The sequence below is a fragment of the Diabrotica undecimpunctata genome, chromosome 6 (genome assembly GCF_040954645.1).
Source record: "Diabrotica undecimpunctata isolate CICGRU chromosome 6, icDiaUnde3, whole genome shotgun sequence".
Taxonomy (NCBI): domain Eukaryota; kingdom Metazoa; phylum Arthropoda; class Insecta; order Coleoptera; family Chrysomelidae; genus Diabrotica; species Diabrotica undecimpunctata.
Genome location: NC_092808.1, coordinates 135,342,926 through 135,367,753, shown reverse-complemented (window position 1 = coordinate 135,367,753; position 24,828 = coordinate 135,342,926). Strand labels below are relative to the sequence as shown.

Sequence of the window (24,828 nt, the reverse complement as noted above, 5' to 3'; positions counted from 1 at the left end):
CTGGAAGTGGGTAAAGATTATTAGCCACCTTTGGAAGAAAAATCTTATGACGCATATACAAAGACTCAAAAGAAAATAGAATTTGGCGAAAAAAAATACAACTTTGAACTATAGAAAATATACCAGGATCCTGATATCATACCATTCATTAAAACAGGATGGCTGGAAGGGATGAAAGAGAGTGAAATACCAAACAAAATGAGCAGTGCCAGTAGGAAAAGAAAAAGACAAATAACAAAGCTGAGATACATAGAACAAATAGAAAATGATTTAACAATCTTGAAGAAAAAAAAAAGAAGAAACCAATCAGAACGGAGAGGAATCCTAGAACAAGCCAAGACCCAAAAAGGGTTGTTGAGCCAGTGATGATAATAATGATGATGGTGTTTATCATTTGTTTATGCATTTATAACAACAGTTTACTCAAACTATACTATTACTATTAGAAAGTATATTAAAGGTCACAAAAATGTTTTTAAAGGTTTGGCTGTATGTGCATATAGAAGACAACAATATTTTATGAAATATAATTATATGGGATTAATTAGCTTATAGTTCTACTTTTAATTATGGCAATAACAGTACAAAATGTATTTAAACTAATTTGTGCTTCTCTCACTTTGCTTTCAAATATTTTGACCTACATATATATTATCAAGAAAATACTAAGCCAAGCAACTATATTGCTATATTTTACTCAGCATACTTTTCAAAATTCAAAAACTGATAAAATAAATATATATTTATATAAATACTACTATGTAAACAATGGCCTATTACCCGGAGTCAAAAGTGGAAATTAATATAGGAAAAAACCGTAACTCATTGGGAGTTGGAGAAAAACTCCAGTTTTAATAACACCAAAGTATTTACATTAAATAATATGGGCATAAAAGAAGGAAATAAATTTATTATTATAATGCACTATTTTACTCAAAGTTCTATGACAAAATTAAATTTATACGGGAGCCTTGTGTACTAAGTTAAACCAGTGTCCACATTCACATCTCTTAGGCTCCCCCTTGTGCAGCCACATCCAATTTATACTTGTAGACTCCTCTTCACATACACAGCCTACTAGACGGGCATCAAAGGCTGATGGAATTTCGTTAGGTTGGGCTTTGGAGCCTGGACCTCTTTTGATTACTTTAATGTCGAAGGGATTATCATTTCCTGCTACTTTTGCTAACAGTTCGCGTTTTTCTAATCCAGTAGCATGTTCTAGAGGGTCTCCCATTGTAACTAAAATAGAAAAGAGGTTAGGTTACCTCATTCTTTTAATATCAGCATTTTATAATTATTCTCCAAAACATATCAAGTATGATTAGGATATTGAAAATTATGTATCCTGAAGTATTATTTACAAACCCTTTAAACATTTTCACTTGGTTTTTCCGATAATTACGTAATGTCAATCTGAGATGAAGGGTCGGGCAAGATCAATTTCGACGGCAAAGAATTTTGAATGATACTCACCTTTAGAGGCCATTCTGTAGCTTGTTGATAGGACATGATTTCTTGCTGTAGATGTAACGATTCTTCTACACAGTGAAGCCATTTTTGGCTCTTAATAACAGGAATAATATACGCCAAAGTAACTTTTCGTTTCGATCTTAGCTTCGAGGTGTTAACACCAGATTGCACTAGTGTCAACGTCAAAAGGGTTTCTATTTTAGGCATATTTAGGTAAAAGGTGTCATGACGTAAAACAATTTTTTAATTTTTTTAAAATCATATAACTTAACGTCAATCTGAATTCTGATCTAAAAACTAATTTAAGATTCAGCTGAGCAAATAATTTATTATTAATGATACAAGAAAAAATCACTCTAATTTGTTTATGATAACGAACGAATTAGTATTATGTTACACAAATATCTTTATTAATAATGAAAAATATTATTATTTTGTTTAGTTAGAAAAAGTGCTAAGTAGCAGAATTTGGTCACAACTTCAGCTATGAAAGTCGTGAAGTTGTCCAATGGCTTAAAATAATAAGCATGAAATTCAAATAAGAATACCCTGAAACACTCTTATGTAGATACTATTAAACATCTGATTATAAAAAGATTAATATCGCTGAAAAGGTACGCCCAAGAGCTGGTGTTGAGTTGAAACTAGCTGTACTTATTAGCTTTTTCTGAACAGAAAGACTTGTCGAACTAGCAATGCAGGACATATTCCATAAGGTTGTGGTACTAAAATTTACCAATAAAGAAGTCACTCACCCATGAACGCTTATAATAAATATAGGGTCGCCATAAAATAAAAAAAGGGTTCTATGCTCTATAAGAGATTTACTGTAATTCACATATTGTACTGATGTCTACTTGTTGCTAGCTTCATCTGTTAATACAAGTATACTGACTTACTATCTCCACATAAGTTATCAACTCCCTAATTTCATTTTTTACTCTTTTTATAATCATCCTTGCTATGACGATATCAGTCAGCTTTGTTGTACATGTGTAAGCAAGGCCACACTTGGTTTATTTGCAAGTCAGGTATTTTGTTAAACTTGACACTATGTGTGCCCTATTCTGATCAAGACAATAATTTAATGTAAATTATTACTATTATTTATGAATTCCAATATATTAGGAATATCACATGCTTACCATAGACAAATTATGATGAAAAATCCATGGCATTTTTTATATTACATATATAAGTGTGCTTAAAAAAAAACAAAAGTAAAATTATTTACATGGTTTTTTTTTTGATATTACATCAGGTAAAATTCACCATTTTATTTTTCCCAACAACTTAATGCAAGATAATATATCTTACAATGTATCTCAAAATAATTACCTTCTGTAATACATTGACTACATAACCATCAGTGAGACTTGTCATTGCAAACAAATAAGAGAATTTAAGACTATTCTATTGATTAAGTAAATATGCAAAGATTAAACTGACCATCTGTACAAATTATTGAATACTTCTTATCGCTCGGTATGTTTTGTACGGATTTGTAGAAGCCCAAGGAAGGTTTAAAGAAAATATGATGAAATTTACTACACCTCTATTTACCTTTCATGCAAATGACTAGAGTTCAATTTCTGACTTTTTGTTTTTAAAAATCCAATGTAATGAGATATAATTATGATTTAAATGATCAATAAATTCTATATTATATTTAACAAATTTTGAAAATTACTAAAATCATCAAACAAAATTTAAAGAAAAAAATTGAAAGATTTTTTTAAATTTTAAAGAACTTAGGTTATTTTTCACTGGGTAACAACCATGGAAGGCTAGCTGTTAGGCCATCTATTTATATAAATTAAACAAAGTTATCTCCAGCTATTCTGAATAGTCTTAACAACCTAATACCATAAATTATAAACATATTCATTGATAAATCACACTATTCCATTTGGATTATGGCATGGTGGATTTAATCAATATATTATCTCTTGTTGAACTAGCCTCGAATCTAGAGAAATCAATACATTCAACTAGTTGAAATGAAAGGTAGAATTTACAAAACAGTCATCAGACCAATAATGACATACAAGACCTGACACAGAGAGGACAAAAAGGATGTTAGAAACAGCAGAGATAAAAGCACTTAGAAAAATTGATGGTAAGACACTATGGAGCAGAGCTAGACAGATATATTAGATGCAAAGTGGAGAATATGAAGAACTGGGTAAAAAGTAGAAGAGTAGAATAGTTTGATCATATAAGTTGAATGACAACAAATAGAGTAGTAAAGACAGCAAGAGACGTTTCCCCAATAGGAAGACTATGAAAACGCTGGAATGCCAACTTACTGGAGACACATTGAAAAACAGACAGTCATGTCTATATAAAAAGAAGAACAAGTTAAACTAATTCTGAATTAGATCTGTTTTGAATCAAATTACATAGTAATGAAAAACAAAAGATTACAATTTTCAATTATTTATTAACTGTCCATTTACAAATAGGGTTCTGGAAATTCGAAGGTTACCTCTCTGCCAGTAAGCTTCTTGTAAACTGAAGCAAAAGTATCAACCTAAAACAAAATAAATAAATTAATACACAAAACGATTTTGAGTACAAATAAACAGGTTACAGATGGCGGCAAAGATTCAAAGCACATAGTTCTAATAAAATACATCAAAAGTATAATAAAAGAATCTAAATAAAATGTTAAGCTACTATTACCACCTAGAAGGCTAAAAAATGGCACATTTTCAACAATTTTTTGTATCCTGTCTTTTATATATGGCAATCAACCTTTTTTTTATAAATAATTAACTTTTAAACTTTTTTACAAATTTTTTTTCTTTTCTTTCCATTGTTCCTATATTTAAAAATGGCACCAAATATTTTTCAATCAAAAATTACTGCCCCATGACAGACAGTTAATCCCCGGAACGGCAAATCTGAAATTAAAATTCGAGAAGAGTTTTAAAACAAGAAGTGCCCTTATATGATAGTTTACCAGAAAAAATTAAAATTAAAAAAAAAAGGCAAAATGGCGGATATTTGAAGAATTGATCCTTTTTGACTTTTTTCAGTAACAAAAATTTTATTATTTTTTTTTGCTCAAACTGTGGTCAACTATCAGAGAAAACCTAAACAAACAAAATGCATTAAGGTTTATTAAAATCAACTAGATTTCTTGCTTGTTTAAGATTTTTTTTAAGAATTTTTAATGTTTCTGGTAAACTATCAAGTAAGGGTACTTCTTTTTTAAAACCCTTTTCGAATTTTATGTTTGGATTTACCATTTCAGAGATTAACTGTTTGCGATAGAGCAATAATTTTTGGACAAAATTTTTTTCTAAATACATGATCAATGAAATTTTTTTTGTAATCTTCAAAAGTTGTAGAATAACATAAAAGAATTTTAATTGCCATATATAATAAAGACACAAAAACAAATTGTTGAAAATATGCCATTTTTTAGCATTATAAACAGTAATACAAAAGTATTATATAGTAATACAAAAATATCAGATAATTCTCAACAATTAGCAGAGAGCAGTTCACACTATTTAGCCATTCTATTGTCACATTTGCATACAAAGATCAAGTACAATAAAAAAATTAAAACTGGCTGTTAGTTTATATTTTATATCAGATTTATAAATTTTCTCGAAATAGCAAGAATATTCATGAACATGCAGTGTTGCTGAATTTTCAATAACTGCTGAAATTTACTTAGAATCATACTTTCAATTATAATGATACAGATGTTATCTTTTTTCATATATTTCCATTTGGTAAGTAATTTCCAATTTACTGTAAGTTACCTACATTTGGCACAACTCTGCAATATAATCATCTAACAACATAAACTCTTACAATAAGTGAATGAGTGTGACACTTTCTAATATCCATAATTAAAAAATGTCCAATGAATCATGTATCATTCAAAGCACCTAAATATGTCCCTAATATTTGGTCTGTTCCTTCGTTTTCTAGTGTAGAACTTTCAAGTGCTTCTTCGAGAGTAGTATCAAACAAAAGTAATGATTGTGTCACTAAGCAAAGGAACATTATAGTGTAGTTAACCTTTGCAGTTGCAATTAAAGTGAGGTTATTTTACTACTTGTTTATCTGCAGATTTTTTTTGTTTTGTTTTCTTCTACTTTCGATTTTCCTTTTTTATTTAAATAAACTTTATTATAATTAGCTAAGTATCTTTTTTAAATTGTTTTATAAAAATGAGCGAAGAAATTATGATTGTAGTAAAAATAATAAACATTGGGAGGTACTAACAGCTTTAAATTTTTAAATTTAAATTAAACTGAAAAGAAAAAGATATTTTTTGTAAACAAACACATCTGACAGCTAAACAGTTGTCAAACTCCCTTGGATGATATTGCACTTGAGTATTGTAAGTAGTCACTCTCAGAAGCAAGTGTAGATTTATTTATACCAGTGTTAAAATTTTCAATGGAACAGAGTGGTGTACCACAACATCTTGCAAATGAATGACTTACTGTAGCACTTCTACACTTTTTTAGGGCAATAATTGGACGATTTTCACATTTGGTCCCATTGAAGATAGCTCTAATTGAGCTGTCAATTAAAGTTCATAGAACGAAATGTTGGCGCTTGACTGTGTTGCCATGTTTTTTTTTAATAAATCGGGAAATAGTATGTAATTTATAATAAAAATCCAATAGAACGTTAACAAACTAACAGTAAAAAAGAAATTCTTTCAAAGAATAATAAGAATAGTATTCAGGTACTTTCCACAGACATCTGGTGACCATCTGTAACAATCTGGCAACTGGTGGTTTGAGGATTGCCAAATCTATTAGCTTATTATCAAAGTCAAATGCCAAAAAAATGTAATAATTAACTGCAAGCAATATGAGAAGAAACGAGTATTTGTTCGTTCGTGTTGTATATAAAAAAAATTGCATAATTCATATAATAATATAACAAAAATGTATTTTTGAAAGCTTCTCTATTTGTAATTGAAGCCTACAACATATACATTATAAAGACATGACAACACAGTCAAACATCAAAAATTTGTTCTATGAACTTAAATTGACGGCTCATTATAGCTATCTTCAATGGGACCAAATGTGAAAATCGTCCCAATAATTAGTTTAATGCAATGAACATAACCAAACATATTTTGACATTGAATGTAAGCTTACTGTAAAACTTAGTTTTTTGTCATAACAATGATATACATTTCGCCAATATAGGTAAATTAACAAAAAGTTATAAAATTTGAAGCACTGCAGCTATTATTTAAATAATAAATTAAATATAAACTTAAAAGCTAATAGTTATTAAGGTGCATCAAAATGCACCTTGATAACAAGGAAATTTTTATACCATCTCAGTTATATTTAATGACATTAATTGCATTTACTTAACCACCTGCCACATTCACTAATAATATTCTCATCTTACTTGCATGTGTATATTGTAAAATGCACTATTTTAAACTAAAGGTGAAACAATACGAAGTCCAATTTTTATTGACCAAAATTTAAAAAATCCATCATTCTTACCTTATGTTCAATAGTAGTTTGTTGGTTTTTGTCCAAATGAACTTTAATGAGTTGTGATCCATCTAATCTTACACGAATCCTCTTGCCTACAATTTCTGCAGGGAATACAAGATCTTCTAAGATAGCATCATATACTGAAGTTAATGTACGAGACCTTGGTCTTTTTTGTTTGTTGGCAGCACGAGTTTTCCTCGTTGGTTTAGGTAAAATTTTTCGTTCACCTACAAATACTACGTGTTTGCCACTGAACTTCTTTTCCAATTCACGTACTAGCCTAGTTTGAATTTTTTGGAATTGTTTCAATTTTGGCATTGGAACGTAGATAATTACGCTCTAAAACAAATAAATATAAATTCCATCCCATATTTATATAAATATAATGTGCACATACCTTCTTATTATTTAATTCAATTTCTCTAGCTTTTGTAATATGCAATTCTCTAAGCTGAGCTTTTAAATCGGAGTTCATTTCCAGCTCAAGCAAAGATTGGGCAACTTGTGTTTCAAAGGCATCGGGCTCAGCCCCACCGGATTTGATAATTTTCGTAGCCATCTAAAAAAAGTGAAATTAATTATAACCTTCAGTCTCACAATTTTATAAGCGATTTAACATAAAGTATCACAAATAATTTAGCACTAAAAATTATTTAACACACATTTACAAAAGAACTTAAAAAAACTTTCACTGTTTACATCCCGAAAATTATTTTTCGTGCACATAAATCTGAAAATATCTCCCACTAATATAGCCCATCCAATATTTAACAGTTAAAATTTTAGTATTATAGACTTTTAGGATTATACCTAGCTAAAAATAATCGAATCACGAATTGTATTTTATATACAAAAACTTAAAATAATTTTAATAAGAGGAACGAAACGTGTACCTTGTCTACAAAATTTGAAAAGGAAGAAAAGTTAGGCACAAAACATTCTTCTTCTGAAACTTTGGTCTCTTACTATCTTACTAAAAGCCAGCTAAATTACCCATTTGTACACATTTTAGAAATGCCACTTGTCAATGTCATTAAATTGTCAAATAAACGTTTGGTTGACATTTAATTATATTTACATTGTTTTTATACAACAAATAAATAAATAACAATGCCTGATTGTAGCGAGAATTTTGAAAAAGAAATATCCGATGGAAAAAATGCCAGAAGTATAAAGTGTAAATACTGCAACTCTGTTATTTTAACCCCATTGTGTGCTTCTTTCTCATCTTTTGAGGTTAGAAAACTTCATTTAATTTCATCAAATTTAAAACTTTACTTATCTAGTGTTTCAGTTTCAGTTACCATTAATGAAACAAACTAAGAATAGCGAGGATAATCCAGAAAAAGAAACAGTTTCCCTTTTCTGGGCAGTGACTGACATGTTTACTTTTCAAAATGTTGGTTTTTCAAATACAGTGGGTACAACAAAATATCTAACATGTGCAGACTGTGAATTGGGTCCAATAGGATATCATGATTTGTCGAATAAAATGAGTTATGTTGCACTTACAAGAGTGTTACATAGTTAGGTGGAGCTATTTTTTAACATCAGCTATTTGAGCTACCATTTTCTTTTATTTTAGGAAGTTTTTATTGGGCATTATGAGTTAGTGTAACTTGGGGCTGTTATAGCCAAAGTGGTATAGGCCATGTTACTTTCATTTAGGAAAAAAAATGTAATTAAAAAAAACATACTATTAAAAAGCTTTACTTTATTGTTAAATAAGTAGGGTTGTTGTATATAAGTGTAAATTACTTTTCTTTTGTAAATATGGAAGTATATATTATCATTAACGCCTCCAATATTCATACATAAATAGTGGTCAAACTTCAAATTTTCCATGAATTTTATTATTCAGATATAAATCCATCTTAGTGCCACATACTGATTGAGATATAAATGCTATGAATTTCCTGTGACATAGTACCTTTATAAACTGATTTTAGAAGTAAATTTCAGAACACTGTCTCTTGTAGGTGTGACTAGCAAAAAGTACAAAATGATGTTTTCATATAGATGTTTCTTTCTAATTAAGAGTTAATTTTTAATACAGCACATCAAATAAATTTCTAGTGGTAAAATTGATTTTTCTCTCTGTATTTATTTCACTCTTTATCATCGTTATTTGAAATTTCCTCTGAAATTCTTATCTTCAGTTTCTGTCTTAATTATATCTTAATATGGAAGAAATAGTTAGAACAGTTATCATAAATTTGAGATTCCACATTTACTTTTTTCATTCTGAACTACTTTATTAAACCTATTGTAAAGTTCCAATTTGGTGAAGTGCATGTCTCTGTCTGTAGCATAAATAGCATAGTATGGCAAAAACTCTAGATATAATGAGTTTAATTATGTAAAAAAAAGTTCTCACTTATACCATTTGGCTTTCACAGCACCATTTCATAAATTGCCCAATAAACATACAAATGGTTACAACATACTAGAAATTAATTAATTATTGTTTTATTTTTTAATTAAAAATATCCAAATAACTTTCTGTGACACTAGTATAAGCGAGAAAGTGTAAATTACTTAGAATCATAATGTACTGACATGTATTCTTATATTGTAATGATATATCAGGTATATATTATTTTTAAACACAGTAAAATATGAGATATATAAGTTTTTGTATAGTGTGTAATCAATATCCAAAAGAGTAAACTGTACAAATGTTCCTAAACATTCTTTATTTTATTATAGCTTGTCTCAAAATATATTGTCTTGGTTTTCCCAAGTTAAGGGATTAGTGTTATTATTGCCATTGTCATCAATTGAATAACCACAGTTATTGGTTCTTAGTGAGAAAACATCTGAGGTGGACACCAGGTAAAAATAATAATACAGCGATTTTATTTCAAGGCCTCCATTGTATTGTAAAAAAATGTTTTATTGCTTAAATTGATCACTATAGAAATCATATAATAATAATACAAACATTAATAATGACATTATTTATAACAGTTATTGCTTTTTAATATTAAATGTTTTTAACACTTCTAGTAGTTGTTCTTTATTACAACTAGTTTCAAAATAAATATAATTTTTTAAGAACTACTCATGAATTTCAGTTTTAGTATTTGATCTGTTTGGTGCTTTTTGCAGCTGACGACTGTGGTAGCATGCATTATCCGTGACAATTACACTATTTTCAGGAATATTTTTCAAAAGAGAATTGTAAAATCAATTTTTAAAAAGTTCTGCACTGGTATCTTCATGATAGACTAAGCTAGAATCTTTGATATTCTTCCCAGATAAAAGCAAACAGTTTGGAACCCGCCCGTCTTTCGAACCAGCGTGAATTAATGTTATGTGTTTTCCTTTATTTGAAGGTGCTTTCTTCAGGAAGTGTTTACTAGAATCGACCCATCCTTTGCACACTGTATCATGAGTATCAAACCATGTTTCATCCAGATATATAATAGATTTGTTTTTTAACCTATACTTCCTAATTTCCGAGAGATGCTCAGTTCTCCAAGTGCACAGTCTATATGTGATTCCATTAATACTGCTTTTTTGTCTATCTTACGATACTTAAAACCCATTTTAGAAATGACTGTATAGAGGGTGATACAACCTATATCTATATTTGTTTCTTATTTCTGTAACTTCAATTCAACTTTATCTAAAGTAGAAACTGTCTCATTTTCATAAAGGAAATGGAATATATTGTTCTTATAGTATCTTGTTGAGTACTGTACAAATGATGAGACTGAAAATCACTACGTTTTTTTTAGTCCTGTCAATGGTTCTTTGCTTACCTTCTTCTTTGCTCCTTTATCGACGATATTGTCGTTTTTGTAAGTAAACATGTTTCTTTCATAGCATCTTGTTTGATTAGGCCTCTATTACTAAAGTATCATACACATTTTTAACCAGTTCTTTTACATCTAATGACAAATGATTTAGATTATGTTTAATAGTCGAGTGATTCTTTTCCCATGGACAAAACATATTTGTTACAAACAAACTTCACTAATATACTATGCACACAGTAGCAAGTACAGATTCCTAATGACTGATACTACCTATTCATTTTAATTCCCTCAACATTAGTTGCACCTGATTCAACCTGAGTGGTCAGGTAGGAATTTACGTGTTTATCTATTCATAATGGCAATAATACCACTAATTATTTAATGACGGGAAAGCCAAGACGATATACTTTGGTACAAGCTATACCAGCTTTGATTCCAGAACTATTTAATTTTGAAGAAGACTGACCTGTTATCCAAGAATAACTCTCAAAGCTAATCTTCTCTCATTCTCTCAGAATTAGTCTAAAAGTACCCTAGCAATCTTAAAATATATAAAATGTACCACGATTATGATATTTCTTACAAAAATCGAAGTTTTCTCATCAGTCACTTTGAGATTTTTTGTGATTTAATAAACAAGACTGAAAGAAAAGATATAACTGTTTAACATATTAACAGATGAAATAAAATCAATGTAGATGGAATGAAATGTTAAAACAGAAACAATTAAAAGACATCAATAATAACAAATGCACAGAGAAATAGTTGTGAACACAAAAACATATGCAGACCAACTGGATATTGATGACAAAAACAACGGACAATTAGACATTCAAAACAAATTTACAGTGGAAATTATTAGAAGAATGAAGACCTAGAAGGAGCTAAAGAGCAATTATAGACAGAGGAATAATAGAAAAAGGTTTAATATAGAGTCGAGTACAACCCCTTTTTATATGCATCAAAAATTGTTTCCCACAAGCTCTCCACTCTACAATACTCCAGCAAATAAAAAATGAAATAAATCATACATGTGATCACTAAGTTTATTGTGTTAATTAGCTATCGCTATTACTTTTATTATTATTTTTTATTTAGCATATGGCATACAAGCGAACATCTAATATATCGATATAATCTAAAACATTTTCGGTCGCATTCAGAAATTCCATCTTCATAGTTTTTCTTGATATTCTGTCAATTCCGTATCTCTCCACTTCTTCTGTTTGAATTCTTTTCTGCTCTTAAGTTTCTGGTAAAATTTTCTTGTCTCTACTTGCTTACTTAGTTCTTGTAGTTCTTGAAGTTCTTTGTTCATATTTTCTCTCTTCTTTACATAGTTATTTATATTCCTCCTCTGCTTCTCGGGTTCGGCAAATCCGTAATCTGACATTTTTCGTCAAACCAGTCATTCATTCTTGTTCTTTGTTTACCTTCCATGCCTAGTAATTCTTCAGCTGCTTTTTTTATGATGTTTCTGCAACCTCCCAAATCTGTTTTCTAGTGTGATATTTATATTCTGTTTTAGAATATATTTCGTTGTTTAGGTTTAAATATCTGGCCCTCACCCCATTTTGAACCGGTAGTGATCAGAATCCGTTCTCTCCAGTCGTGATCCAGAATTTGCTCTCTCCTGGTGCGAACGTATATTATATTCGATTGGTGTCTTGAGTCTACAATAACTTGATCTATTATATTTACTGTAAGCCAGTCTGGTGATTTCCAGGTGTCTGAGTGTATATCTTTTCGAGCGAAGTTAAAATTATACAATCGATTTAAAAAAAAACTACTATGTAAACTAAATAATTGAATATCCTTCTGAAATAAAAACAATATACTAATTTGAGTATTTTACATATTTGGGCATATAGTCTACTCCCGCTGAGTCGACACATTATTAATATGAATAAAAACTTATTTTATAAACTAGATCTAATGTATTTATTTTTATTAATATAAGCAGAAAGCAGGAATATAACATTGTATTGTTACAATGTTAAGTGATCATTTTCTTACGCTCGGCCAATGATCGAATTTAAAATTTCCGAGAATTCATGATTGACACGTGATTTCGGGTATTATTGACCACTTACGACGCGTAATTTTGGATGACTAATTTCATTTTTTATTTGCTAGACTATAATTCCTTAGGTTTTTGCATACATGAATAGAGGAGGGGGGTCTAGCCGTTTGGATTAGCCGTTTGGATGCAAACAGCACAAAACAGAAATACATGGAAAAGACTGAGGGAGACCTATATCCAGCAGTGGATAGATCCGGGTTAAATGATGAATTCCTTAGGTGTTGATATACCATGGAAAAATACTGAGAAAAATGCTTTGAGCAAGAGGTAATGCATATATTTATAAAGCAATATTTGTCTATTATTTTATATAGATCCTATCCTTGAGCCATGCTAATCAGTTTTTAGTAGCTATTATAAATATACAGAGTATTTCAATTTGGTCTTGTTTCAAAATCCAATATTTAAATCTTTTTATTTATTTTTTTGTTGTTCCTTTTTATATATTTATTGGTTGCCCCTTTTTATACATTTATTTTCCTTTTGTAGTCACATCCACATTTTTTTAGAAACTAATTGGTTACCACTGGCCTAAACAGTTGAATTATATCTCCAATAAGAAGAATTGTAATACGGAGGTTATATCTGTATATTATAGTGATTCTGTTTTTGTTGCAGCTACCACTGAATAACCAATCTTCTTCTTAGAGTGCCATAACCCTACGGAACGTCGGCGACTACCATGCTTATAATATTTTTATACTGATTTCGGTCTTGCGCTACGTGTAGCAATTGGTCCGCTGTCAAACCTGTCCACTGCCGCAAATTCCTCAACCAAGAGAGTTTCTTCTGTCCTATCCATTTTTTCCTTCGATTTTACCGTTGAGAATTAGCCGAAGGAACTCCTATCTTGGTCCTCTGATTAAATGTCCAAGATATTCTAGTTTACGCCTCTTAATAATATTTAATAGAGTTCGTTGATGTCCCATTTTTCGAAGAACTTTTTCGTTTCTAGTTCTGCTAGTCCATGGAATTTTTAGTATCCTTCCTAGTATATCGGCGTTTAAAGTCCAAGTTTCACATCCATACAAAAGTACAGAATAACCAATAGAAATGTACAATCATTGTAATTGTATATAATATATTTAGTTTTGTTTTGTTTATTTGTTATGTATTTTCATAAATTATGCTTGTCTTTTTTTAATTACTTTACGACTTATTCAGAATCGTAAGTTGAATTCATAAAATATTAGTCTTTTAAAAATAAAATTTTTTAAATATTTTAATATCATATAAAATCGTTTTTGTAATATTGATTTATAAAGGAATAAAATGTGATATGTAAAGTGTCATACAAAGATTTATTTTCGTTTTGTGAATTTCAGTTTGCTTAAATAAATCAAAATTCTTTATATGCTGTCTTTAATTTAGTTTAGTCAACAACAAATAAATGAAGCAATTGTACCAGCATTCGCAGAAGCTTCAAAAAAATATGTTGACAATGCCTGGAACGAAACGAAGGCGACCTTATTTAACGCTGGCGAAATGTTTACGGGTAGAAAAGAACAAAGTGCCAAAAAAAAAAAAGACTGGAGGACACCAGATATTATAAATCTCATAAAAAAAATAATGAAAATACAAAAATACAAATAAAGAAAAATTCAAGCAAATGAAGAAACTAGTAGAAACGCCGATCAAGGAAGCTAAAGTATGCTGGATGGAAGAAAATTGCAAAGAAATAGAAGAATTTAATATGAAACACGACACACATAACGTACATAACAGGAATATAAGAAACTGAAAGAAATTACGGGTAATATACGGAAGAGAATACACAAGTTATAGTAAACTCCAATAGAGACCTCCAATTATCAGAAGAAGAAAAACAACAAATTTGGGAGAAATACATCAAGGGCTTATTTACAGATAATAGGGAAGAAATAAATTTTAATGAAATATTACCAACTAATGAAAATATACAAATTCTAATATCACTCGGTGAACAGGCAATTAAAAAATCAAAAAGTGATAAAGCGCCAGGTCTTGATGAAAATTCAGTAGAAATATTAAAAATCCTGAATGACGAGGCTATGGAGTGTCCAACTAAATTATTTAATAAAATATACCGCGACGGTCAAATTCCTGAATGGTTAAAATCTATCTTTTTAACCTTACCCAAGAAAAATATTCTTAAATCTTGCGATGATTACCGATTAATTAGCCTCACGAGCAGTGGCGTGAAGTGACATTTGAAGAAAGGGATGCAAATTAAAGGAAATTATAAAAAGACTTACTAACCTTTTTACTTGTAGTGCAGCTCTATTCTTCTGTCATCCTTGGCAAACTCTTTTATGACAGACTCATAAAAACTGGGATTTTCAGACATTTCGTTAATAAGTTCTTTTTCAATTGATAAAATCGCTAAGTTAGCTAGCCTCTCATCATTTTTGGAATTTCTGACAAAGTTTTTAATCCGCTTTAGTACAGAAAAACTTCGTTCTACAGACGCATTTGTAGCAGGTATTGTCATCACTAAGTCACATAATTTTGAAACCTCACTATATGCTTCATCCAGTTCAGTTTGTTTAAGAAATGTCAGCATTTTAAAACTAGTATCAGTTTGTACAGAGTGTTGAGAAGTATACAAAACGCACAGTTGGGAATGCTGGGAAAGAATGTCAAAAAAGTTTTCATAATGTTTTTTTAGACAATTAAAAGCCTCTTCCGGGAAACTACAGTTGGCATATTTATTGAAGTTGCATAGGTAACTCCACAAATCTTAACTCACAAAGGTTTTTAAATCTTTCTTTAAGCTGCTGGGAAATATTATCTATTATTTCACAAAAAAGTCGATTATAAGATATTTTTGTGTCGCCTACATCGTCAATTTTAATGCGTTTTCTCTTGGGTTCCATCTCTTCGAGGTCGCAAGTTTTTTGCCACATCATATCAAATTGCTCTCTCTGTCTGTTGATTTGGACTTTGAATTCGTTACTTTTTTTAATACAAAATCGAATATCAATTGATTTAGTCTGCAATACATCAAATAAAATGTCTGTATAAGGAAATATTTCAGAAAATACTTGAAGCAAAAAATTAAAATAAAAATCTCGTTTGACTAATTCCAAATAATCTCTTGAGGAATTCACAGTTTCAGTGTCCCAACGGTCTTTATGCTCCAAAATGTTTTCAAATAGCTCTATTAGGGATTACCGATATTGGAAAACTGTTTTTACTAACCTCCCATTGTAGTTCCATCTGGTGGGAGCTGCTCGAGGCAACCTTTTCTGGAGAATGATATCTAAAGCATGTGTCCTTTTGGACGATAGAGGCGCTGAAGGTTAGTACCAAGTATTATTCAACATAACTTTTTTAAGGGTAGAATTATTAGTGAAAATTCTAAGTGAATTTAAACATCATACAATTTTATACCAAAAAGGTACCTACTATGGGTAAAACCCAGTACTGTTTCCGGAATTTTAATTTTAATTTGAAAATGATGAAGTAATAAAGTATGCTGGTATAAAGTAATGATAAAATTATAATGGGTATATTAATTTCTATATATTTCTGTATATATAATAGGAAATATCGATTTTCCCTAAGTTTTCTATGGGAAACTGACATATTGAAATGGACCGTGGAAGTGTGACGTCACAACTGTCAATTACTTTCCAAACAAAAGTTGAAATGCCCAATCTCAAGACTTTTTAATTTCTATAAAGTTAACATTTTGCTTCCCCTGCTGCTTTTTTTTTAAGTATAGTATTTTTTACAATAATACCATGATAATTTAATGTTCTATTTATATGAAATATAGTTTAAAAGTTTAAATTAAAGACATTCTAACCTTACTTTATTGATACATACATTTTATTGTTATTTTTATAAAACAACATGCTTTATTTTTTACACAACCTTGTAAAATTATTGTAGTAACTATTAGAATAGTTAGATATTGCAAAAAGCGGAAAGATTCTGTAAAAAAAATGAAAAAATAACAAAAAATACAAATTATCCACACTAAACAAGGTTTGTTTGGAAAGTGAAACTGACAGAGGTCAATAAAATCTACGTCATCACTTCCACGGTCCATTGATTGCTATGACGTTTCATGCAGTGGCGCACCCGACCCAGATACTCACACATTTTAAGCACTCAAAATGGAGGTAACATCATAAAAAAAAATTTGGTGACCAACCAAAACCCCCCTAGAGGCAAATTCTAGGTGCGCTACTGGTTTCATGAAGAGATTTTGAGAAAATCCTTACATGAAACCGTCCATCTGGTACATGCAATCAATGGAGGCAGTTTTTTTTTATATACTATGGAGGCAGTAAGCAAACGGTATTTAGAGTGTCACCACGCTTTGACAATAATGGATCAAAGAATGAGGAGGAGGAGTATAGGATGGCAATTAAAATTTTAATATATTATTAAATATTTATTTACATAAATATACTTACATCAAATTTAGAGTAAAAAATAATTTAAGGAAATATATCTACATATTACTTAATATATAGCGGCATAAGAGATACTTGTAAACTAACCTAAATGCCTCTACTTACGTAGGTACGTTTAATATTAATCATATATTGAGCTGGCAGATAACAAAGTTTATACAATAAAGAATAAGCAACATTTATCTCATTGTTAATATTTATCAATGGTAAAGAAAATAAACGTCACTTCTTTAAAACCATATACTTACACTGGCTGAAACTCATTGAATGGCAGTATTTTATATTAAACTATGGTATTAGAAAAAAACTACTAGTACTGGTATCATACAATTATTTCTTCCAGATTCGGTGCGAGTAAGTGATAAAGTATTTCTGGAAAATGACATATAATGCCAGTGCCAGTAGTTAAAAAATATTATAAATTGTCTGACATATACAATCTAAAACCTTATTCATTTAATTTGAAATATAATATTAGTTTAATGCTTAAATCAATGCTATGTACAGAAAAACTCGGTGAATCATCACTCATTTAAAAAAAAATATTATTAAGGAATTATTCTGAGTTACGGAAACAACGGCAATTTTTTATGAATTTAAATATTCTAAATCTTTTTTAGGTTTAAAGTTTAAAATAGACGTAATAACATAGACCGAGCGGTTGAGTTTACCGAAAGTACAAGCTGATTATAGCCGCAAATGTCAAACATGGAACAAAAAGTTTTGGTTTAGCAGTTTTGGCATGTTTTTATAATGTAAATGCTGTATGCTTCAAATATAAAGAGATGAAGCTTTAGAAAAGTACATTTTGATTATATTATGTTATAAATTATGCATTTTTTGATTTATATAAAACAAGAATGAGTAAATATTTGTTTCTTTTGAGATTAATTGCAGTTAACTATTAGAATTTTTTTGACAATTGCCCTTTGATAGATTAGGGAATATGTTTGGCAATAGTCGAATCAGCAATTGCCAGATTGCAACAGATGTTTGCAATTAATCCAGAAAGGGACAAATATTTACCCGTTTTGTTTCATATAAATTAAAAATTGCAGAACTCATAAAATAATATAATCAAAATGTACTTTTTAAAAGCCTTCTCTCTTTATACTTGAAGCCTACAAAATATGCATTATGAAAACGTCACAACACTGCCAAACAGAAATATTTTATTTCATGGTCGACATTTGCGGCTATATTCAGCTTGTACTTTCGGTAAACTCAACCGACCGAGCATACCGGCCGCGCGTACTGACCGACGACAATTCTCCCTTCTTAAAAGATATATACTGTCGTAGCTTTACTATTTGTAAGAGTGAGACAGAATAGAAAAAACCTAAATGAAGATGCTTCGAAGACGTAGCTGAAAAGACACTCATAGACGCATATAGAAGTAGTAGTATAAAAGATATAGGCATATAAAAAACGTCAATAAATTGGAAATTAAAAAAAAAAACACGCGGATTGTACGAGTTAACAGAAAAAAGAAGAAGAGTAGTGAGATAGTGACAATAACAACAATAACAATTGCTCAAACGAGTGGGGGCGATGGCCTAAACATGGAGGGGCAGGTGTATCATGATAAACCAGTCAATTTGCCTATTTTTTTTTAGCAAAGCTTCTATACTGGCGTTGTATTACTTTTTTCTCTATAGTAAAATACTGAGACCAGCGTCACGGTACTATAGTGCGATCTGGAAATCATAAAAAGTGACTCATCTTTAGTATTGGACTGCAACATACCACAGAGGCAAAATTTAAGCATTGCACTGCAAGCATTTTCTCCATTAGCATTTCGTGACCTATTTTATGTAGATATTACAACGTAGTTTAAAAACATATGAATGCTTTATTAAGTTAACTAGAATTTAGAATATTTTAATCCATGTGTTTCCTAATTTTCTTTATATTTCAATAATTAGCATGATATATCTTTAATAAATACTTTCATAAATTTAGTAATACTTTTTAAATAAAATTCTTAAAAAGAGGAGCGTTTTAAAATTTCTAATTAATAGGCAGCCAACAAATAATACCTACTTTTTTAAAACTAGTCGCTGATAAAGTGGAATTTTAATATGTATTATAAAGGTAAGTTTTTACTCGAGCGTTTGTTACGATCATCGCTGAGCGATCGTCGCTAAGCGATGATCGCGGTGTACCACTTGTATCGTCTGTTACGGTGCCGTTTTGACTGAAGCGGCTGTCGCTAGAGCCGCTAGCGTCAATCGTTGGCGACTGGTCCGAGCCGAGAGCAGACACAGTCGCAAACGCTGATCGACTATAGTTGCTTGTGCATGTGATTTTGAGAATTTTTATTTGAAAGATTCTCTTTTGGAGACACTGGATATGGAATACAGTTTGTAGACGACTTTTTCATATCCTGTTTTACTAAACTTAACAAAAAATCAAACTGTAGTTCATTCAAACGGAAGAACTGTGGAAATTTAACATCATCTCCTAATAAAAGGTTGTTTATCAAAATTTTGAAGTATCTTTCTTCTTGTCTTCTTTTAAATATTGCATGTTGTTGTAATCTTGGAATACTTAACATTTCTTCGTCCTCTAGTCGTTCTGCTAGCATGAATTTTAACAATAATTGTTCTCTTTTACATACGCTCAAAATCACTTGTTCACTAGACAACGGACAACTCACTAATCAAATCGTCGCTTCAGTAAAAACACTCCGCTTGCGATCATCACTTAGCGATCATTGCTCAGCGACCATCGCTCAACGATGATCGCAACAGACGCCCCAGTAAAAACGTAACTTAACATAGCTCCTAAGATATGAACTGGGTTATAGATATTTACCACTTTTTACTGTTTGCTTCAATTCTTTTCCTTAATTCATTCGAACACACCTATTTTGGTAACTCTCTCCATATGTTTTAATTATAATGCAACAAATACATTATAAATATGTCATTTTTGCGGAATAAAATAACAATTTAAAGTAAAAATTGCAATTTTGAAAAATGCTATACCACATTTTGGATAAAATCAACAACAGAGTCAAGAAAATTTAAAAATGCCTAAGACAAGGAGTTATGCTGAAATATAAACGGAGATGTTATAAAACACAAATATAATATAGACATCGGACATAATTATGCAATATGAAAATATGGTTTTGTACCTTGGAACAAAGGTCTCCAATTTAAAATTAAAAAGGCACTCTTTTTGTCACATTTACATTCATCAAAATATTGCAATTTTTTCGTATTTCACTTACACCACGTATAAAACTTTCAGTTTTTCATCATTCTTAATTTTTGTGACGTGAACCACAAATAGGCACTTAGTAAACAACTGGCAGTGAGTAGAGATATTAATATTGAAGATCCATAGACAAAACTTTGTGTCGACATACATACGCCATCATGCTGAGCTATATCTACTGCAGCTGCTAAATCTTCTGGAAGGACGATCCTAGAATCAGTAATATAATCATTAGTTATGTGTTCATTACGAATTGTTGCTACAAATTCTTAAACTAAGTAATTATGAGTATTCTTAGATTCATTTTTTAATAGCATGGATAAGTCATTCAGCTAGTGGCGTAGATCTTTAATTTACAATTTATAATCTTTAATAAACAAGCTAGGCATTTACGGTAAAAGATGACACACACTCAGTGGCGGTAGTTCAGGGTCCACACATTTATTGATATCGATTTTCTTTAATATTTAATTTAATCAGTAGTCCAATAATTAATTATCGCAGGTAATAAGTTAATATCATGTGTTTTTGTGAAATAAAAAAATTATCTGTGAGATAATACAGACTAAATTTTATTTATGGTTTTTAAAAGAATTCGACGAATCCGAGCGTTAAGTGATCTCTGCGCATCAAGTCACTTTTCAAATGAATGATCCGAGCCATTCATCCGACTGTGTGCATTCTTATAAGACCCGTTTCAGCAAGCCGACCCTAGGCTGACAATTTACATGTAAAGATCAACGGAATATTAGTCGATAAGCAACCAAACATACATTTCTCTCCATCCGCAGGTACGGAAAATTTGAATCTGCATATGCTTCGTTTGGATTGGCCGCAGTGTCACGTGTCTTGCGAGTGCGGGATGTTATTTTGGGATAAGTAGTAAGTAGTGGTAGTGCACTGACTAGCATAGGGCTATTATTAGACGGTATACCTATCTGAGGAGACAAAAACACCTTGCCGACCCTGTCTCTAAAGCCACAAGCCGCCACTGGACACACACACACACACACACACACACACACACACACTTTTTTGTAAATTATCTCTTGGAATTTGCTAAATTAAATAATATATAATACGTACCTTAGATGTTTCGCCATTAACACAGAATCATGGAGAGTTTCATTTCCGAAAGAAATATCACGTTTTCGGCGCTTCGCAGGTTCCAATTGGGGATTTGGATCAGGGCACATTTCGCAATCAGTTTTGCAGAGTTCAATGTTACATTCTATCATAATGTCCATTATATCTGGGAACTTGAATGCATTGAAGTAGGCATAGGCAATTATGGAAGCCCCTGAAATAAATATAAATAATATATAAATTGGGTACTTATATAGAGGTATCATTCTTATGAGTCCAATTCGGAGATTGCATATTTGATTGATAAAGAAACAGTCAAGGATTAATATAATGAATACAAGTAGCAAAATGGATGTTCTGCCAGCAGATCTTATGTTGATAATATATTTGTATTACAACAAATTATAAAAGCAGTTCTCTTCAAAGAAGAAACGGAACTAATCTGACTTAACAATGGTAAGTGTGACCTTGCCGAAATGTTGTCAAAACAATGGCTTTTCCAAAAACCAAAGTTATTCAACGCGGAGGTAAACCTGAAAACCACAGAAATCATATATATATATATATATATATATATATATATATATATATATATATATATATATATATATATATATATATATATATATACATATATATGATTTACAACTTTTCATAATATGAAAATAACAAACGGTTAACACCGAAATAAAATGATTTGGATAAAAAGAAAAAAACTTGAAGTTATTGTGTAAAAAAATAAAAGATTATTTAACAAAATTAAGCAATTACTGCTTTTTTTATATATAAATCATGATTCTGTCTTCAATAAGAAAATACTTTTCTTCATTCATCATTATTGATGAATTTGAGAATTTTTGTATTAAGTATATGAACTATAAATACCTAGGTGTCATACTGAACGCTGAAATTAGATGAGCAAAGAAATTAAAATACGGATAGAGAAGGCCAGGTTTTGTATGGTGTCGAAGGTTGGACTTTGACGGATACACTTCTCAAGAAACTGGAAGTCTTTGAAATCTGGGTGTATCGGAGAATCCTACGAATAAGTTGGGTGGATAGAGTTCGTAACGAAGTTGTTTTGCATCGGATGGGAAAAGTTACGGAAGTCGTCAAAACAGTTAAAAATAGCAAACTTGAATATTTTGGCCATGTTATGCGCCACTCAGAGAGATATAATATACTCCATTTAATAATACAAGGCAAGGTAGATGGAAGAAGAGGGCCAGGTCGAAGAAGAACGTCATGACTAGAAACCTGAGAGATTGGTTTAATAGATCCTCTGCATCTCTTTTCCGAGCTGCCGTGAACAAAATTACTATAGCCAATTTGATAGCCAACGCTCGATAATCGAGCTCGGCACATGAAGAAGAAGAAGGACTTAGATGGATATGAAAGACTCAGGTTATAGTACAGAAACACATTTTGGTTAGTGGTTCGATATTCCTATTCAGTATGGAACTTATCTACATATATCAAGCTTTTGCTTTATCAACAATATTAGTATTGGCGATAATACGTATCAGTGCGAGTTGTTTTGTAACCGATAATTATTAATATTATTATTAATTGTACCTAATTTGTAATTAAACAAAACTGCTATAGGACCAGGTATGATCCACTAAACTGAATACTAGAAGTTAAAGAGGAAAAAAAAAGAGGAACAATGAATCCAGATGACAGAAATGAGAATGCTTAAATGGAGTGACCAAAAAGGATAAAATTAACAATAAATATATGAGAGGAAGTCTATGAATGGTTCCATTTGATGCCAAAAAGAGAGAGTCTAGGTTGAGATGATTAAGGCGCATTCTAAGTCCCTAAGTCTTAATAGGTATGACCCAAGATAGAAGCTTACGAGAGAATTATAATTGAGGAAGCCGATCTCGCTAAAAACAAAGAGAATGATATCCTAAATAGTAATAGAATAATGGGAACAGTAATGTGTGTACTGCCTTTATTTGTTACAGTAAGTAAGGTTAGGTAACAAAGGGTAATTGATCTTGAAAGACACATTGTACCATTTGGTATATCTAGAAGATGTTAAGATTAGAAATGCAAAGAAAATTAAAACAGATTTGATAAGGCTACCGGATAAACTTAGAGAGGTTGAATTCAAACATAGTCAACCTATCCATTCTTCTATCCACATTCTTCCCGAGAATTATATCTAGAAAATAAATACGAAACGTACAACACGCTATAAAAAATAGAGGATATTATTATTGATAATTATTCTATTTATGTAAAAAAATGTACCTGAATCTCCTGTATTTCTTGTTTTTTGGAAAGATCCAAATAGTTTCGGTTTTAATATACATCCATTGTCATCGGTTAGAGCGACACTGCTAGTTCCAGACGAATCGGTAGCTTTGCAGTCTTTAACCTGAACGTCGAAACCTGGATCTCCAGATACGGATACAACCAAAGTCATTTGTTCACCAATTTTCACTAATCCGTTAACAGGTTGACCGAATGGACCTAAAAATAATGTAAAATTTGTTGTAATTTGAGTTACAAATTTTTGTATGTATATCCTATTAAATTCCTATAAATGTACTATTGCAAATGTATTATTTTTCAAAATAAAAAAAATCGTAAAGTAGCCTACATAACAAATAATTTCTTTTATAAAACAGAAGAAAAGAGAACAGAGACTGGTGAAATTATATGTGGCATTTATTGACTTACGAATGGTTATTGATGGGAAATATAGATTCATGGCAAAGATAATTTGGGTCTCTCTTAGAGGTTTAGGAGTATTAGGATAGGATCAGTGCAAATTATAAGAAGCATATATGATGAGGTAAGAGGGCAAGTACTAATAAATGGTCAACGGTCAGATACATATAGCCCCCGATGATATAATAGGTAATGTTCGTCGATAAGAGACAAACTACAAAAATCTTAACATAAGGGCATTGGAAATTGATAATATGAGGATGGGAATAAATGCCGAAAAAAGTAATGTTAATAACTGAGGAAGAGCCAGAGAAAAACAAAAATTAGAATATATATTGCAAATGAAAAGAACTAGAACAGATGACAACATATTGTGTGCTTGGAATCGATAATAATAGATGACGGAAATAAAGATAGCAAATTTAACAGGTAAAAGTAATAAAATATATTATCAAATTAACAAACCCACCTTGTGGAAAAAGAAATAAGCAAGAAAAAAAGTTAAGCCCACTTCTCTTTAATATAATAATGGACGAAATAATACTAGCAGTACGTAAAGGTCATGGTTACATAATGGGGAACAAAGAAATCCAAATATTATGTTATGC

At 30.6% G+C, this 24,828-nt stretch overlaps 4 protein-coding genes across 8 annotated transcripts in view; 1 reads left to right on the top strand and 3 right to left on the bottom strand.

The window, feature by feature from the left end:
- Window positions 1-892: 892 nt before the first annotated feature.
- Window positions 893-1,653, bottom strand: LOC140443949 (cytochrome c oxidase subunit 5B, mitochondrial-like). The gene is made up of 2 exons (XM_072535476.1): window positions 1,477-1,653; window positions 893-1,242 (listed from the first exon to the last, which is right to left on the bottom strand). Exons 1-2 carry the CDS (start codon window positions 1,556-1,558, stop codon window positions 959-961), a joined length of 366 nt encoding a protein of 121 aa, XP_072391577.1. The 5' UTR covers window positions 1,559-1,653; the 3' UTR covers window positions 893-958.
- A 2,243-nt stretch (window positions 1,654-3,896) lies between these two features.
- Window positions 3,897-8,003, bottom strand: RpS7 (ribosomal protein S7). 2 transcript variants are annotated; one of them, XM_072535474.1, is made up of 4 exons: window positions 7,868-8,003; window positions 7,372-7,533; window positions 6,981-7,313; window positions 3,897-4,006 (listed from the first exon to the last, which is right to left on the bottom strand). In XM_072535474.1, the coding sequence occupies exons 2-4, from the start codon at window positions 7,531-7,533 to the stop codon at window positions 3,929-3,931; spliced, it is 573 nt and encodes a 190-aa protein (XP_072391575.1). In that variant the 5' UTR covers window positions 7,868-8,003; the 3' UTR covers window positions 3,897-3,928. The 2 variants fall into 2 exon arrangements, with proteins under 2 accessions (XP_072391575.1, XP_072391574.1); XM_072535473.1 differs by having other exon boundaries at window positions 7,785-7,890.
- On the top strand, window positions 7,998-14,167 carry strat (RAB interacting factor STRAT). The gene is made up of 3 exons (XM_072535475.1): window positions 7,998-8,210; window positions 8,269-12,889; window positions 13,040-14,167. The coding sequence occupies exons 1-2, from the start codon at window positions 8,085-8,087 to the stop codon at window positions 8,503-8,505; spliced, it is 363 nt and encodes a 120-aa protein (XP_072391576.1). The 5' UTR covers window positions 7,998-8,084; the 3' UTR covers window positions 8,506-12,889; window positions 13,040-14,167.
- Window positions 14,168-17,217: 3,050 nt separating this feature from the next.
- LOC140443945 (uncharacterized) overlaps window positions 17,218-24,828 on the bottom strand; it is a 119,501-nt gene continuing 111,890 nt past the window's right edge. For 2 of the 4 annotated variants that reach the window (XM_072535471.1, XM_072535470.1), the window contains 3 exons: window positions 23,798-24,019; window positions 21,539-21,752; window positions 17,218-20,662 (listed from right to left, as the gene is read on the bottom strand). In XM_072535471.1, coding sequence (XP_072391572.1) covers window positions 20,482-20,662; window positions 21,539-21,752; window positions 23,798-24,019 — 617 coding nt within the window. In that variant the 3' untranslated portion in view covers window positions 17,218-20,481. The remainder of the gene's footprint in view (window positions 20,663-21,538; window positions 21,753-23,797; window positions 24,020-24,828) is intronic. The other 2 variants (XM_072535469.1, XM_072535472.1) reach the window with 1 other exon arrangement.